Genomic DNA, 15,211 nt, shown 5'->3' with positions numbered 1-15,211 from the left:
CATGAGATATTTCTCTAACCTTTCATCTAATTTGGGGGCCAAGAGTAAGATTTCATGTATATGGTTCATTCTGTGATTCATTCTATGATAACATCTGTTGCCTTTCAGAAAGTTACAAGACTGCTGACAAAAGAGGCGTTACTGTGGAAATACATCAGTTGGCATTGCTTTCTGAGAACATACATCAAATATTGCGATTGTTAAGACAATTTTTTTTTTTTTTTAAAAAAGTGTGAAAAGTTCAGAAATAGTTCATTTAGGAGATTGTGAAAACAATGATTCACCAAACTCAACAAACAGTTCTTAACATGAGTACCATGGCTGAAACAGAGTCATTATTCAATCCAAAAGCTCCCAAATGTTCCTGATTCTTCTTCACAGAAGCCATTTCTTTCTAGAAATATTATGTTATGCATATTGACTAGAACATCCATAATAAGTCTCAAATGGTGCTATTTGTCTATGAATTTATCAGTTATCTTATAGAAAGTATTATTTTGGCACACAATCTCAATGGCAAGACTTCATGGTACACACTCAAGCACGATTACTGTCAGTTTTAACTTCTTACCTCTGTAACATCCAGAGAAGACAAATCAGAATATTTTTTTAGACTCTCTAAAGGCCCATGTATACACAGATATGGTAGAATGTTCAACAAATTTAAAATAGACATAGAAACATTAGTGCACAAGACTGTAGACATGCCGTTTCTGCAGTTCTGAAGTAGCCTATACATGTTCACACTCAGCTTAAGCCAACAAGAAAAAAATCTTTTCTTAAATCACAGTTGAAACAGTCTGTGTTTAAACTGTTTTTAAAAACATAGCTTACTTTAAAAATAGTGGTACTGGGTCTAAGCCTTCATTTCATAGGCCACATAAGCCATTAGACCTTAATATGTCTACTGCAATACTATGAACCAACTACACCCTTGTTCAACTTGTTTTCAGTAAACTGAATACTATTGCTGCAGATGTATTAAAATACTTTTCATTTTGATCAAATTTAATCATCACTGCAATTTCACCTTATTAACACAACTTCACTAAGGAATGAATTTGCCCTCTTAATGATGAATGCTTGTACTGTTGGAGATTCATTCTAGCACAGCTTCCAGTGCCTGAGCTGGTTTAGCTCCACCTGTAAAACAACTCAGGTAACTGGCTCACCCTCCGTGCAACTCATCTGCAGGGCAAACCCTTCAGGAAGCATTATAACAGGAAAAAAAAAATCACAAATAAGATATGAAATTATCATATGGAAGAGTAACAGGGCAAGACTAGAAGAAGAAGATATCCCAAAATTTCAAAATAAAGATCTTTATTTCAAAATAGTGTTTGAGAATAGCACATCCAGTTGATATAAAATACAAATAGCAAGTTACCATTTTTTCAAATGGGCCAGTTTGCAGAACAATATAGTGAAACACTGTACAAGTTCACAAGAACTATTATAAAATAGACGATTAAGTTCTCATGTTTTAATTCTATTTAAACTATATTTTCACATTTGACTCCTAATTCTGCTTGTTTTAATTACACAAGGTGCTTACAAGATTGCCTATAGAGTGAAAATTATAAAACAGAATTTAAGACTATAAATATAGAAAGGAATTCCTTAAACTACATAATATTCTCTGCCACAAAGATACATTTTACAGAAGTGCTAATATGTCTAAGACAAACAGTAGCAGATTACATTTAAATGTCAAACAAATCACACAGTTTATATTTTTTTTTAATTTTCTGTCATACTTCTAATCACTGTGAGGGTTAATAAACACTGTTTTCACTTCCTAGTATTTCACAAATGAAGTGGGAAAAGAAATAATATATCTGCATATGTGTGGGAAAGAGAGTCTGTACACATACGCATATATGCATGAACAAAGTTCTTGTAATTATCGTTTGGATTTGAACAGTACTGGAAGTAAACAATAGTAAATACATTTCCCAGGTTTTCATAATTTCAATACATCAAAAAAACCTCTGAGTTCCTGTAACTAGAAACAAGGTTTTGTGTAGAGCAAACTGTAAAGATAAACTCTTACACAGAAAAAGGACTCCTTAGATTAGTATTTTCTGTTTTAAAAAATTATACCATCCTGTGGCAGAAGTGATTTTTACTAACATCCAGTACTCACTAAAAGCTTGTTATGCAAATGTGCAGTTTTCCAAGCACACAACTGGAACAGCTCCGGCAGGGCACGGATATTGGGGCAGGACAGCAGACTGAAGTCCTCTTCCCCACCCCCAAAGCCACAATCAGACAAGACACAGCCATAATTCACCTCTCCATGACCACAAGAACATGAGGAAGGACAGCTCATGGTGCTGCCTAGCCCCAGAGAGCACGTCCCCACCACCACAGTGTCAACCATAGACCTGCAATGGGCAAAGCACTGTCTAGACTTTTTCCAAGGTGCAGAGTCCCAGTGCTCACTGTGATGCCCCCAATTTCCCCAGAGGCATTATGCCTTACAAAGGCAAAATGCCTCCAGGCACTGCCACTCAACCAAGGCACCTCTTCCCCCTTCCCAATGTGGTTCAGACTTTTAGGAGTCATAATTGAGCCCCATGGGCCTGATTCTGAGCTCAGGGAATTTATCAGTTTAACTATATGATTCCTTATTAGCCTGCCTATTACCATAATATCTTTGTGCTCTCTAGCTGGAGCTAAACCAATGGAAAATTCTGACATTAATGGAAACGCACTTAGATTATGCAACACAGATCTGAATCTGGCCCAATATATAGAAAAAAAATAATCCCATGATAAGAATCTATTATTGTAGCAACTATCAGAAAACAGGTAAGAAACCCTCTGAGTGAATCTGCATTGCATCAGAATACACCACAATATTGCAGATGTTAAGGCAAAACATAACACCTCCCAGCTCCCTAGTATAGTTGAGGATTCAGCTATATTACCTTCAGTGATAACTTGCAGTAGTAGGCACTACTAGTCAGTGTTCACAGGGAGAAGCTTTGGTTAATATCAGACCATTTGTTGACTTAGCTTCACACTCCTATGATCTTTAGCTTGTCACATTTGCATAAACTGAATTCACTACAGCGGAAAGAGACATTTATGGTCAATTCACGCAACAGAAATATGCTATTGGCTATTGATGACTCTTGTAACAAGGTCTAAATTTACAAGATCCAACAATCTACAGTTGGGAAATCTGGAGTGTAGATAGGAAAGTTTAAGTATGTGAGATCAAGATGTGTAAGCGGTTTACACAGAAAAAGCTAGAGACACAGAGGGGAGAAACTAGCAGATGGTAAAGAAAATGGGTACCATTATTCCCTAAATCTGGGAATGCCATAAACCTCTTGATGTGTTAGAGCAAATTAATTTAACAATTACAATGACAAAGAGAGATATTTCTCAGAAAACCTTTATGGGATTTTGGGAAGAAGTTGCTCAACAGATCCTAACTCTATTTTTCAAACATTTTAAATCCCAATCCTTTTATTTTTAAAGGACATAATACATTTTTAAATGTCCTTTTTTTACACAGTTATTTAAAAATAACACTTCAACAGTATTAGAGAACAAACATTTTAGCGTTTGCTTTTTACATTCATGACAGAATTCCCTGATTGATTCAGTTTTAATTTGGACTTTATGCCCTGTTTAAATTCTGCCATCCTCTGTGGATCTTTCTCACACAGTGAAGAAATAAATATTAAGTTATGTGACACTAGCCCTAAAGCCACAAAAACTGACATGGCCACTTAATGTTCAGGTTCAGATTATTGAGTTAACTCCTGATAATTTCCTTTTTATAGCCAAATTTTGAAGATTAGCCTATTAGTTAATCTGTTAGTCTAAGGATATACTTCACTTCTACAGGTATTTCCAAAGTCTCTTTCTAAGAAGAAGCATTTCAAGTAATATTAGTACTGAAGTAAAATATGAGTTCTCCATTCTGTCTTGACTGATAACAATGCAATCTTGGTATTCTAGTCCACAGCAAAAGTTGCATTGACTATAGTTTGCCAGGTCTTCCCATAGTATCAATAATGACAAGGGAAAATACCAGGAATCTCTCTCAAACCAATGAGATATTCAGAACAAAAGAAATATTCCCAATGTGACCACTGTAGGAAAACCAACAGTAGATTCCTGATGCTGAGTTTTGAATTAAGTTTAAAATAACAGAGCAAGTTGCTTTTAACCCAAAGAGATTGAAATAAAGCCATTTTGCTCTTCAGAACACCTGTAAAGACATGGTATGCATGGAGGCATTTGAGCATTTAAACACTGAAGTAGGTAAAGGCAAATACTTAAGTCTTTGCTCTGTAGTCTCTCCTCTGACCCAAACCTGTCATTCAATTCAAATGGCAATATTGCTCTCGTACAGCCTGTGGTACAAGGCCTGTAATTTGGTTTCAATAAAATCTTCCATTTGCAACGCCAAAAGGAAGCAGGAATGTAGCTTGAGTTTCACATACAAAACTATACAATTTGTGTTAGAATACAGATTTGAGGATTGCTTTAAAAAAAAATATTTATATATAGGGAATTAACAGTGCAATACCATTTGGTTGTGTGAAAATCTTACCTTTTCTTTCTTCAAATGTACTTAAAGAAAAGCTCTCCAGTTTTAAAGAGAATAAAATAAAGAGGGATAAATATTTCATGATGGGAAGCAGATCCCACAGCATTCCATGCAGATCTCCAAGCAATCTGAAGATTCACAACATGCGTCCATTATGCCACAGTCCATGTCACACGGGCAGTTACAGTCATCCCCCACCTCGTCCCCACAGCAACAGCAGCAGGCCTCCGATGTGCAGATGCCACAGGATGCTTGTCCCAGAACAATGTTACAGAGGGTGAGAAACTCACAAAACAAGCAAGCCAGGATACAGTGAACACAGCAATCTTCATACATACCCGTTCAGTAGCATGTCGTGTATGAACAAACGAAACAAACAAACAAAACAAGCAAAAAAAAAAAAAAAAAAAAGAAAAGAAAAAAGGACTAATTAATATGTTATTCTAAATCCAGATATATCACAATGCCAAATAAGTAGCTGAAAGACAATGATTCAGTATAAACATAATCTAACACCACAAAGAACATGTTTTTCATCTTCAAGGTCACTTTTGCAGCCTAACTTGTCTCCAATTTTGTATTGGTTTTGATGCAAGTTTCCTTTCACAACTTCATACAAATCTCGAGTACTAAACATCCACTTAGATCCATTTCTCCAACCACTTATTATGCAAAACATCCATATCTATCATCTTCAGTCATAACTTCTTCCAGCAGGCTCAGAAAGTTATTAAAGAAAATAAAAATAAAACAAATCAGCTTATAAAGGAAACTACCTAAAATTATTTCCAGCCCCTCCCAATGCATCTTGCCCTTCTGAATCTGTTTTGTTGGCTTGTTACTTAAGAAGAAAAATAAGGGAGTTGCCAAATTTTTGCTTTCTTTATACTTTTAAGCACACCTTAAAACCAGCATAACAGCATGTTATATGTATTTCTGTATTTTCAACAGTATATAAAACATTCAGTCAAAACATGGATTTTTCTATTGCTTCTCCATAGAAATATCTTGGCAATCCTTTTAATGTGCTACTTTAATCTTCAACAGAGTTCATAACTACACCTGAACATCAATACCCATCTCTCATAAATATTGCTTAATTACACCTAGATAATTGAAGTGTCCCTCAAACTGTCTGCAAAAAACGCAGCATCTAAAGAGGAAATACATGGAATAACTTCAAACAATTAATGCATCCACAAGACGAAACAGGAAAACACAGGCTGGAACTAAATATGTGCCAGTGAAAAAGAGACTGCAGTAGTGAAGGATATAATCATGTGTTTTCACCCTCCTCCCACAGTAAGCACATAACATGTAGAAAGTTATATGTATAAACATCCTTAATTTGTACCTGGCAGTGAACAGTCATCCAGAAAGAAAATGAGAACTTAGAAATATAGGGAATGTTCAGCGCAGAGAATTATTTTTCTTTCCTAGCCTCAGCTTTCATTCTTCTTTTTATTGCTTGCAAGCCTTGAACTTTAGGCACAGACAGTTGAAGACTGGGAAAATGTTCTGGGGAAAATATCCTGCACCATCTCATCCTTTCCCTGTCCCTACAATCTAACACCGGTATCTGCTATGAGAAGCCGGTAGGAGAGACAGGATATTGAGCTATACAGGCACATATAGGCAATTGGTCTGATCATTTACAGACATTATGTTCTTACAGTTCACAGGCTGCAGACTTGTTATCACAGGGGAAAGCTTGCAATTACTTGCAACAGTAATACGATTACCAGCCCTCCTAAACATAGTTATAAATGTCAAAAATGATGCAGCAACCATGGCAAGTATCTGGATTGATGCAAAATACTTCTAACATCGCAGAAACTTTGACTGCAGGATAGTTTAGCGATGGCTTCACATGGGCAAGCATGGATACCTTCAGCAATGCAGCGACAGAGGCTCAGACCTGCAAAATGTGTCCCAAGCAGCAAAGTAACCACCTGAGCTCTTGGCCCACCCTAAACATCACTCTGCTGGGGACTGTCTTCTCCTACTTACTACTCAGTTCCAAACTTAGCCTGGGAATGTCTGTACTGCAATGTGGTCACAGTCACAATATACATAATGAACACTTATGCCCAAAGGAAAAAAATGGAAATATCAGGAAAAGCAAGAAGGAAAAAAGCACCCCAACCTCAAAAACTCCCTGCTACTGTGCAGGAAGCGAAACTGAAAGGAAACCACAGGTAAGGCTGAGCTGGGTTTAAAGAAAGTTGTTACTTGTATAAAAAGGCTCCTTTTCCCAAAGAAGTGCTGTCGCTAAATAAATGACCTTCATTGAAAATGCAGAAGGGATGTGAAATAAAGCTGGGGAGTATCAGTTCACTGAAGAGGACCAAAGCCAGACCGATAGCGATTAATTAGCTAGTTGTCATGGAGATGGTGTTAAATTTGTTCAGGTACAATCTCCTTTCAGATTTTCTTTTAATATGAAGGAAAAAGATAAAGAAGCCAAGAGTTCTATCTAAGAAGCCTTCACATTTAAGAAACTGAGGGGTTTACTGTTTTGTATCTTTAAAACACAGCTGAAAGAAGCTAATACCATAACAATTTTTGTTCTACAAATGTTTTTTTTTAAACATAATACCATAATAAAACTTTATGTGTATCAGTATTGAAAATAAGATGCCAAACAAATCTTGCCTGCTTCATGCAGGGTTATGTAAAATTGCAGGGAGAGAAATAAACGTTATCAGAAATTATAATATACATATTTATTGATGGGCAAGAGACAGAGTTCATAGGTTAAACAAAAGGGACTGCACTCAGAAAGCACCTTCTGGACCCACAAAAGAACTTGTCCCTCCTAATCTAAAAACCACACAAAATCAATACTTACAAGAGTCTGTGTTGATTTAAATAAAGGTATTTCAAAGGTTAAAGCTACCAAAAATCATCCGAGACAGAAATTTCGGCCATTAGTGCTATGATGGAAACACTGTGGAGGGTCTGTCTTTCTCTTCTTCACTGACTGGAACACTAAAAGGATTTACTTACCTACTGTCTATTTTTATTTTCTTCTCCCCAGATTGCAAAACTAATTTTCCATTCAGAAAGTCTTTCTATAACAATTGTACTTCACCTATGCAAACACTTAATGTAAAGCAGAGATACCCTTTACTGGTCTCTTTATTCTTGCAAGAACTCATTTGTACAATGAACATAAACTTTGATCCACATTTCAAGGACAAACCTGAAATAACCATGCTTTTATATTCTTCATGTTATTGACTTTTAATAGCTATCCAGGTAGCAATTATTTAACACATGACAAAGCATGCTGTTACCTAGTCCTGCCTAACTTGCTGAATTCAGAATCATGACTCTAAAGGTCTGTAATACAATGATAAAACGAGTGGAAGAATAATTTCTTCCATGTATGACTCCTACTTCTTAGTGTCTTATCAACAGATATCAATAAGATAATTATAAGGAAAAGATACAGTCACAGTAGTTTTTTTGTAATAATAACAAACCTACAGACTACAGGAAACTCACATATTCGTCTCTAGCACCCATATTCCTACAGCAACCTGCCAGTTCCATAGAAAAAATTCTACAGCTAAGCCCCACTTCCTTTGGCTGCTGTTGCAGGGTGTCATCACCAGTGGAATCCAGCCAGGAAGAAGACACTATATAAAGCTCACTCCAAATGAGATGACCTCAGGTTTTTCATTACCATGTTGGAGACCACTAAAATATATTTCACTGCTTGCACAAGACCCTCTAATAATTCTTTCCTGCTTCCAAGACCAAAGAGACTATTTTAAATTACAGATTATTTAATAATTTCAAAACTATTTAAACATGTTAAGAATAAAGACTATACTTAACTTCCACTCTTTGACCTTACCACTTCACAATCCTAATAGTTTTTGCAGATGAGTGAGTAGTGGAACACATTAATCCAGCTGGAACTAAAAATTTATATATCTGGGAAGAATTTGGGAAAAAAAAAGTAAATTTTATGATCTTAATGTCTGACAGCATGTTTTCTGGAAACTCTGAAAGTATTTTTGTTTTTCTGATAAAAAAAAATGATATAGTAATATCAGTTATGACATTGTATTACTGTAAAGAGGTGCTAGCTTAAAATGTTCTATTTCTTTACACTCTTTTTTTAAAATTTATTTGAGAATTGGAGGTTTTCTCATTCTTCTTTTCCCATTAGATACGCTAACGCAACTAAGAATTAGTAGTGTGCCTTTATCAAGGACCAAACTTCACCTGCCTTGATGTCCATGATGCAGTACTGTTGATAAATGGTTAACTCCCAGGCTTCTTCGCGTTTAAGTTTTCATTAAATACTTTCACTGAAGAAGAAATTCGTCTATGTCTCATTATGTAAGTCCACCATTAATGAAGATAAGCTTTTCCTTAAGACTTACACACCATACCACACAGATCTCCAATTTCCACGGGCTTTCAATTCTTCTATTACACCTTCCTCTAATCAATGGAGAAATGCTGCACTACAGCACTATATAAAAATAAGGATGTGGGGTGTCAAAACATACAGAGGTATACTTCATACACACATACACCCCGCCCCCCCAAACAGTAGATCTGCCTTAGTTCCTTTATCAAATGCATTTGATTTCATCAAAGCACAATATCACATTTATTGACTAGGACCCAAGCTGCCAAAAGCTGTAAGTTAATGGCATAAATTACAATAGGCTTGGTCTGTAGGCAGTGATAGTATATTTTATTAGACCAACTCGCAGCTGGGTAAAAAAAAAATAATAGTAAAATCTTTCAGACATTCAAGCTTATCTTCAATTATCCTTTCATTTTGCCTGGGATGAAAGTTAGAAAGGGTCATCCCATGCAGCATTTTTAAATAATGATGTAAGTAAAGCTGTTTCCTTAGTTCTTTGGCACATCCCCAAAAGTTACAGTTTTGTTAGGTAACTTCATCAAAAATGTTAAACAATGCCAAGGCAAACAGAAACCCAAGCAACTCGTCCAAGTTTTTGCTGCTTATAGCATACACACACACCAAGCTACTTTGTGCTGAATTAACTAAACAGTGTATACCGTACATGTAACATCTAATATTCCTGGGTTATAAACGTTACCACAGACAACATCCAGACAAGAAATAGTCTAAAATCCCTTAAAACTGTTTACACACTGCTCTTCAAAGCCCAGAGAGCCCCACTCTATACCTTATAGAGGTATACAGTTATGTTCCTTTAAGGAAAAGAAACAGTATCAACAATAAAACAACTTCAATTTTTGTTAATGTCTTTCAATGTCTGCATGCGCACACCATTTTTTATTTCTAAAATCTCTGCATATAGATGTTACATTGATATCCGATTCCTTTTAAGTACTGAAATATGTGGTTTTTTTAAATTTCTTTCAATTTCCCTTTTATCACCTCTTCATTTTTACGAAAAGGTGCGGCTCTACTTAACAAACACTTTTAAGAGAACTATCGACCATCTACACTGTACAAGAGATGCAGAAGTCAAACTGAAAAATGTACAGAGGAACACATGTGCATGCTGATCTGTGCTGCTTTTGTAACGTCTGACACTAACCTGTCACCAACTGACCCATTAAGCTCTCATACCAAGCAGGCAGGTCACATATGATAAAAGGTTTTCATGTCTGCAATGGGAAATAAGCTCACTTACAGGATGGTGACCTTGGTCAGCCTCTTCGTAACTATATTCACCGAGTTCAGACAACTCAAACCAAATCTCTAGGCACTCTGCTGTCTCGCAGAGAGAATTAAAAAGGGCAAACCTGCAATCAAAGTGGCAGCTGAGGTCCTCAGCAGGGGTTTACTCCAGGCCCCCGCAGAGACCTGAACAGAAGCCCCAGCAGGAGCTACAGGCATCCCGCAGTCCAGCAGCACGGGGCCAGCCCCGGCAGGGATGAACACGCCGACGGCAGAGAAAGCCCCCAGCTAGAGTGGCACAGCCAGCCAGCAGCAAAACACCCTGGCACAAGTTTCTTAAAGGTGTGCATTGCACAGAGGTGGGGCATCAGCCTACCGAGCAGCGGCATGCATGCCATCACACCACCACTCCTGCAATGTATGGGGCTCGTGTGCAGACTCTGCTACCCACCCCCTTCTAGAAAACTCACTGCACCCAGGAAAATGCTCAAAGATAAATAAGAAATGCAGAAAGAACCAAATGACACATAGCATGTAGTATAGTTATCTCTAGATAATAGAGCTACATTTATTTAGACTGGGAAAATATAGTTACAAAGCACAGTATACATAGTATTTCAGATTATTTTTTTTTAAATAGAATACTTTTATTTTTTTAAAAAAAATTTAAATAGGAAACTATCACCTGTATTGATCAAGAAAATAAAAATGTTGACTGAACAGACACATTGCACTGCAAAACACATGGAAACTTTCATCAAAGCTTATTTTCTAAACTCTCAATACAGGTATAACCTCAGGAGTAAAATGATCCAGTTCAAACATACAGATGTACTAAAAAATGTGCAAATTTCCAATATCTAAGGCTTTCTCAGACTATTAAGCTTTCATTGCCATTGCTCATCACTGCAAATACTGAGACTAGTTAGGTGCTAGCTAGACCATGGCCTTATAAAATGCATTTTGCAGGGAGACTTTTTTTTATTGGCCCTGTGTTCCACTCAATTCTCTTACACAACATGCAAATCACCTCCCAAGACTTCTATGCAAACAAAAATATAAACCATGCTTAAACACAGCACTCTTCAAAATGCCTTCTTCAAAATCACAGGTTTGACCACACGACTGTTATTTGCCTACTGCCTGAGTAACAACTGTGCTCTGATACAACCTTGTCTAACAAAAAACCGCTTTGTGCTCAGACACAAATCCACTTTGCATCAATTTCTAAAAGGTAACAGTGGAAATTTAGGCCCGAGTAGAGGGATTTGCAAGACACCAAGTAGCTGCCTAGATGTTATTTGATGCTTTGGGATAGATTTCAGAAGTGCACGTGTGTTTAAAAAAAACCACAAAGAAAGAGAGAGAAGAGATGGCCAGTAGACTGGCCAATGACTATTCATGGTGTAACGCACGCTCACACCAAATCTCAATCCAATGACAGAACAGTATATAAAAGAAAACTTATTGCTGCTCTTGTGGCACGCAAGAGGGAAAAAAACCCCAAGGCCGCTCCCCCCCCCAAATCCTATTCAAAATAATATGCCCAAACAGAAAGTTGACTGAAAGCTATTTTTCAGTTTATACAAAATTATATAAACCAAAGTAAGATGCTCCTACTTCAAACAGAGGTCTGTGACTCTGCTAAGAGAACTACTCACTACCTTCCACATATATGCACCTAGTGGTTCTTAAGACCCTTGCTTAAGGTTATTCGGTGGACTTCCTTTGTCTTCAGTTAAGCCATCAGTATCACTTAGGATACTCTAATAAATTAACGTAGCCAGCAGCATGAGTTAAATAGTGCCCACCAACCTGATGCTTGGATTCAACAACTTGAACAGATGAAGTTGCACTATACTACAAAGGAGGAAAAAAGTTTCTTTCAAATACACCCTGAAATGTTGAACTTTAAACACTGGATGTTAAAAAACGCCACACATTGGGTGAGATTGTTCACTGCATCTCTGAGCTCAGTAGCAGAAGATACACAGTCCAGAACGCTGAGGAAGGTTGCTTCAGGTCTTGCTCCTGGAAGAGCATGTAACTTTACATCTGGCAGCGAGCCTGCATTGCCTGTCCTTCCCCAAAGCCTCACCCCCATGCTGCAGGCTTTCTTTACCTACCTCACTCCTGCATCTAGCCTCACTCACTTCCTAAGACCTATCTCAAAAAAAATCTTTGGAAAGAAGATGCTTTCCAGTGCCTCTCTGGTTTCAAGACCCTGGGATGGAATAATGTAGAGATTGCACCGTATATACAGGAGGCAGGCTCATGATCACCACAGTTTAATGTGCTACCATTTCCAGGTGAATACAGCAATTGTGTATGCTCTCAGCCTTTCGTGAATATGTGAAGTACCACCCTAAACTCAAATTCTCACAAGTTACTGGAGCTGTGGGAACTATCCTGACAAACACAGCAACTTGTGCAGTCACAGCAACTTGACCAGAAGTGAGCACTCTGTTTCAAAACTGAACTGAAACCTGCATTCCCTCTCTCCATCATTAACTTTTTGTAAATTATTGCTTTGATTAAAAAAAATACCAATATCAAGCTTCATAATTTTGGTAGGAAAACTTGGTTTGGTTTTTACAAAGTAATTAGTGCCTACTTCATTTTGCCCTATCTGCCCCCTTAATTAAATTCCTCTTCCAGCCCTCCCAGTGCCCAGTTTCCTTGTCCCCTTCCTCCTCAAACCTTGCATATGTCATTACCTTCCACTATTCTGGTACACCTATGTACCCATTCAGGTACCCGTTTTTCTTCATTTGCTACCATCTAGATTTACTGTTCAGCTGCCTCACTGCTGGCCCCCTTAGACCTCCCTCCCCTCTTTAAGTTGCTCTGGACAGGTACCACTGCTTCCAAACACAGCAGTTACTGCCCTCCTTTTACTCACTTCCAATTGCCTCTTCAGGTTTCTAAGGTGTTTCTCTGTACTACACATAACAGGTGCAAGAGAGTGACAATTCTCTTTGCTAGCAGTCTACTGACCAGTGTTTTGGAAGAATCGTGACACCTTTGACATCAATAATTTAAAATATTAGCATTTATTTGAAGAATAATAATAATAAAATATTATTCCCAATATGCACTGAAACCTATCCAGTCCTGTTGAAAAATATTTAGAACTTTAATAGTTTTTTAAAACTGCTTTTTAAAGGAGGCACTCCCACTATTTCATAACTCCTTTGGTTTTTTGTAGTGTAAGTTATGGAGCTGAATAAGATTTCTTCAGGGACAATATGGATTAATAATAGATGCAGAGGAAGAGCGGAGCTGGTGAGTGCGCTCACACCCTCCTAAGCCTCACTGGATGTGAAAGTGTTTCTAAACAGCATATTCTGGAATGCTGACATGACTCCATACACTACAGGCTCATTTAAAAAGCCAGTTTTTAAAGCTTTTATACTACTGCTACCAAAATGTCTGTTACATTTAAAGACTTCCTATGTAACTTCAGTTCCAAAAGCTTACAAGATGTGATCGACAGCGCAAGTGGAGCTTGCAGCTGGAACAATTAATAAAAGAGTTAACTAAGATGGGGGGATTTTGGTGGGGTGGGACACTGCGGGGCTTTACAGCTTGCATTAGAGCTATTTAGTCAGGAGCAGTACTGAGCTTCATGGGAAGATGTGCTGTCCTGGGTAATATAATACTGAACTTCATTTGGCTTACTGGTATAGACAATGAAGTTTGCAGTATCTGAAGCAGCACGCTGCATTTGCTAACCTTTTAAATAAGCATGATCCCATGACACCACCATTAAGTGGTAAGCCTGTATGTCCCTTGATTCTCTCCTGCTTCAAGGCCTACCAAGCTTTCTGTTCTGTCAATAAAGATGTTCTAGAGCAAAATAACTACCAGACCTGGACTTATTTTGCATTACAAGTATGTGTGGTGCTCCAGAAATATTTACATCTTGTCTTTTAAGAAGAAACAAGAATACATCTTTTGGGAGGGAATAAGAAAAGGTGAAAAATATTTGCTCTTTCTTTTCTATAGTCTACACTCAGCTTGATTACTGGAATTTTCACTTTTGTTCCTTCTGAGGACATAACCTATTTCTTTTCTCTGGCCACTTCAATTAAAACGAGTTATTCTCCTGACGGGCAATAGAGCACAGCACTCATGGTAGAAGACAAGGCAGATGAAGTAAGAATACACAGTATGTATTTTCAGGTTAGAAAAAAAAAGAAGCAGCTATAAATTAGATTACAAAATCCAATGTCAAATATAAAGAACAGGAAAATGAAAGTGAACTGGAGTATCTAAAAGCATACAAGTTTACTTGTATTTCTTTCTACTAAAATTATCTTGATATTCTAGTAAATTGAAGTAGCTGAGTTAATTTGGGTGATTGTATATTCAATAGTCACAGCACAAGACTTAATATGTCTCTTTCTGCACAAGGTTATATAAGAAACTGCATACAACTTACATTATTATACAGTACAGATGTGCACAGACACAACTGCACACCTTCAAGTAAACTCAAACCCAGCAGCTCTTCAGCAGTAATCAATGGCTTAGTATGTTAACATGGCACAAGTTAAAGCAAAGCCAAGTAGTTACACAATGTTGCAAATAATTTCCAATAGTTTCCTATCTTTTCCACCTTCCTAAGCCTTTTCAATAGTTTCTACAGAAATGTCATTGGATCAGAAGAGGCAACTGCTCACAAAAAATGCCACTTCGCCCACAGAAGTATAATTCATAATACAAAGAAGCTGTGTAGGTTAGGTTCAAATCAATTTGTGCATACCATTTTGCAAGAGTGTCTACGCAATCCTCAGTCAAAGGGCTTTCTAGTGTACTCTTCTGGCTTTGTACTGTTAGACGTATTCATCAAGTACACATATTGCTGATTTAAATGCAATTAAACTCCTTTGAACAAATAACTTGGCTAATGCATCAAGTTTTTAAAGTATAGCCTTCCTGAAGTAGTCATGAGGGGCTAACATTTCTTAATTAATACAAAGAATTATATT

General features: G+C 37.2%; 1 protein-coding gene across 8 annotated transcripts in view; it reads right to left on the bottom strand.

Moving 5' to 3' along the window:
• Positions 1-1,306: 1,306 nt before the first annotated feature.
• The window catches only part of MDFIC (MyoD family inhibitor domain containing), a 53,662-nt gene continuing 39,757 nt past the window's right edge, over positions 1,307-15,211 (bottom strand). For 7 of the 8 annotated variants that reach the window (XM_040596755.1, XM_040596761.1, XM_040596756.1 and 4 more), the window contains one exon: positions 1,307-4,899. In XM_040596755.1, the coding sequence (XP_040452689.1) occupies positions 4,652-4,899 (248 nt within the window). In that variant the 3' untranslated portion in view covers positions 1,307-4,651. Of the gene's footprint in view, positions 4,900-5,441; positions 9,066-15,211 lie in introns of those variants that run through there. The other variant, XM_040596762.1, reaches the window with a different exon arrangement.

Source organism: Falco naumanni, chromosome 5 (assembly GCF_017639655.2).
Source record: "Falco naumanni isolate bFalNau1 chromosome 5, bFalNau1.pat, whole genome shotgun sequence".
NCBI lineage: Eukaryota > Metazoa > Chordata > Aves > Falconiformes > Falconidae > Falco > Falco naumanni.
The sequence above is the reverse complement of the archived record's forward strand: the minus strand, read 5'-3'. Positions and strand labels throughout refer to the sequence as shown.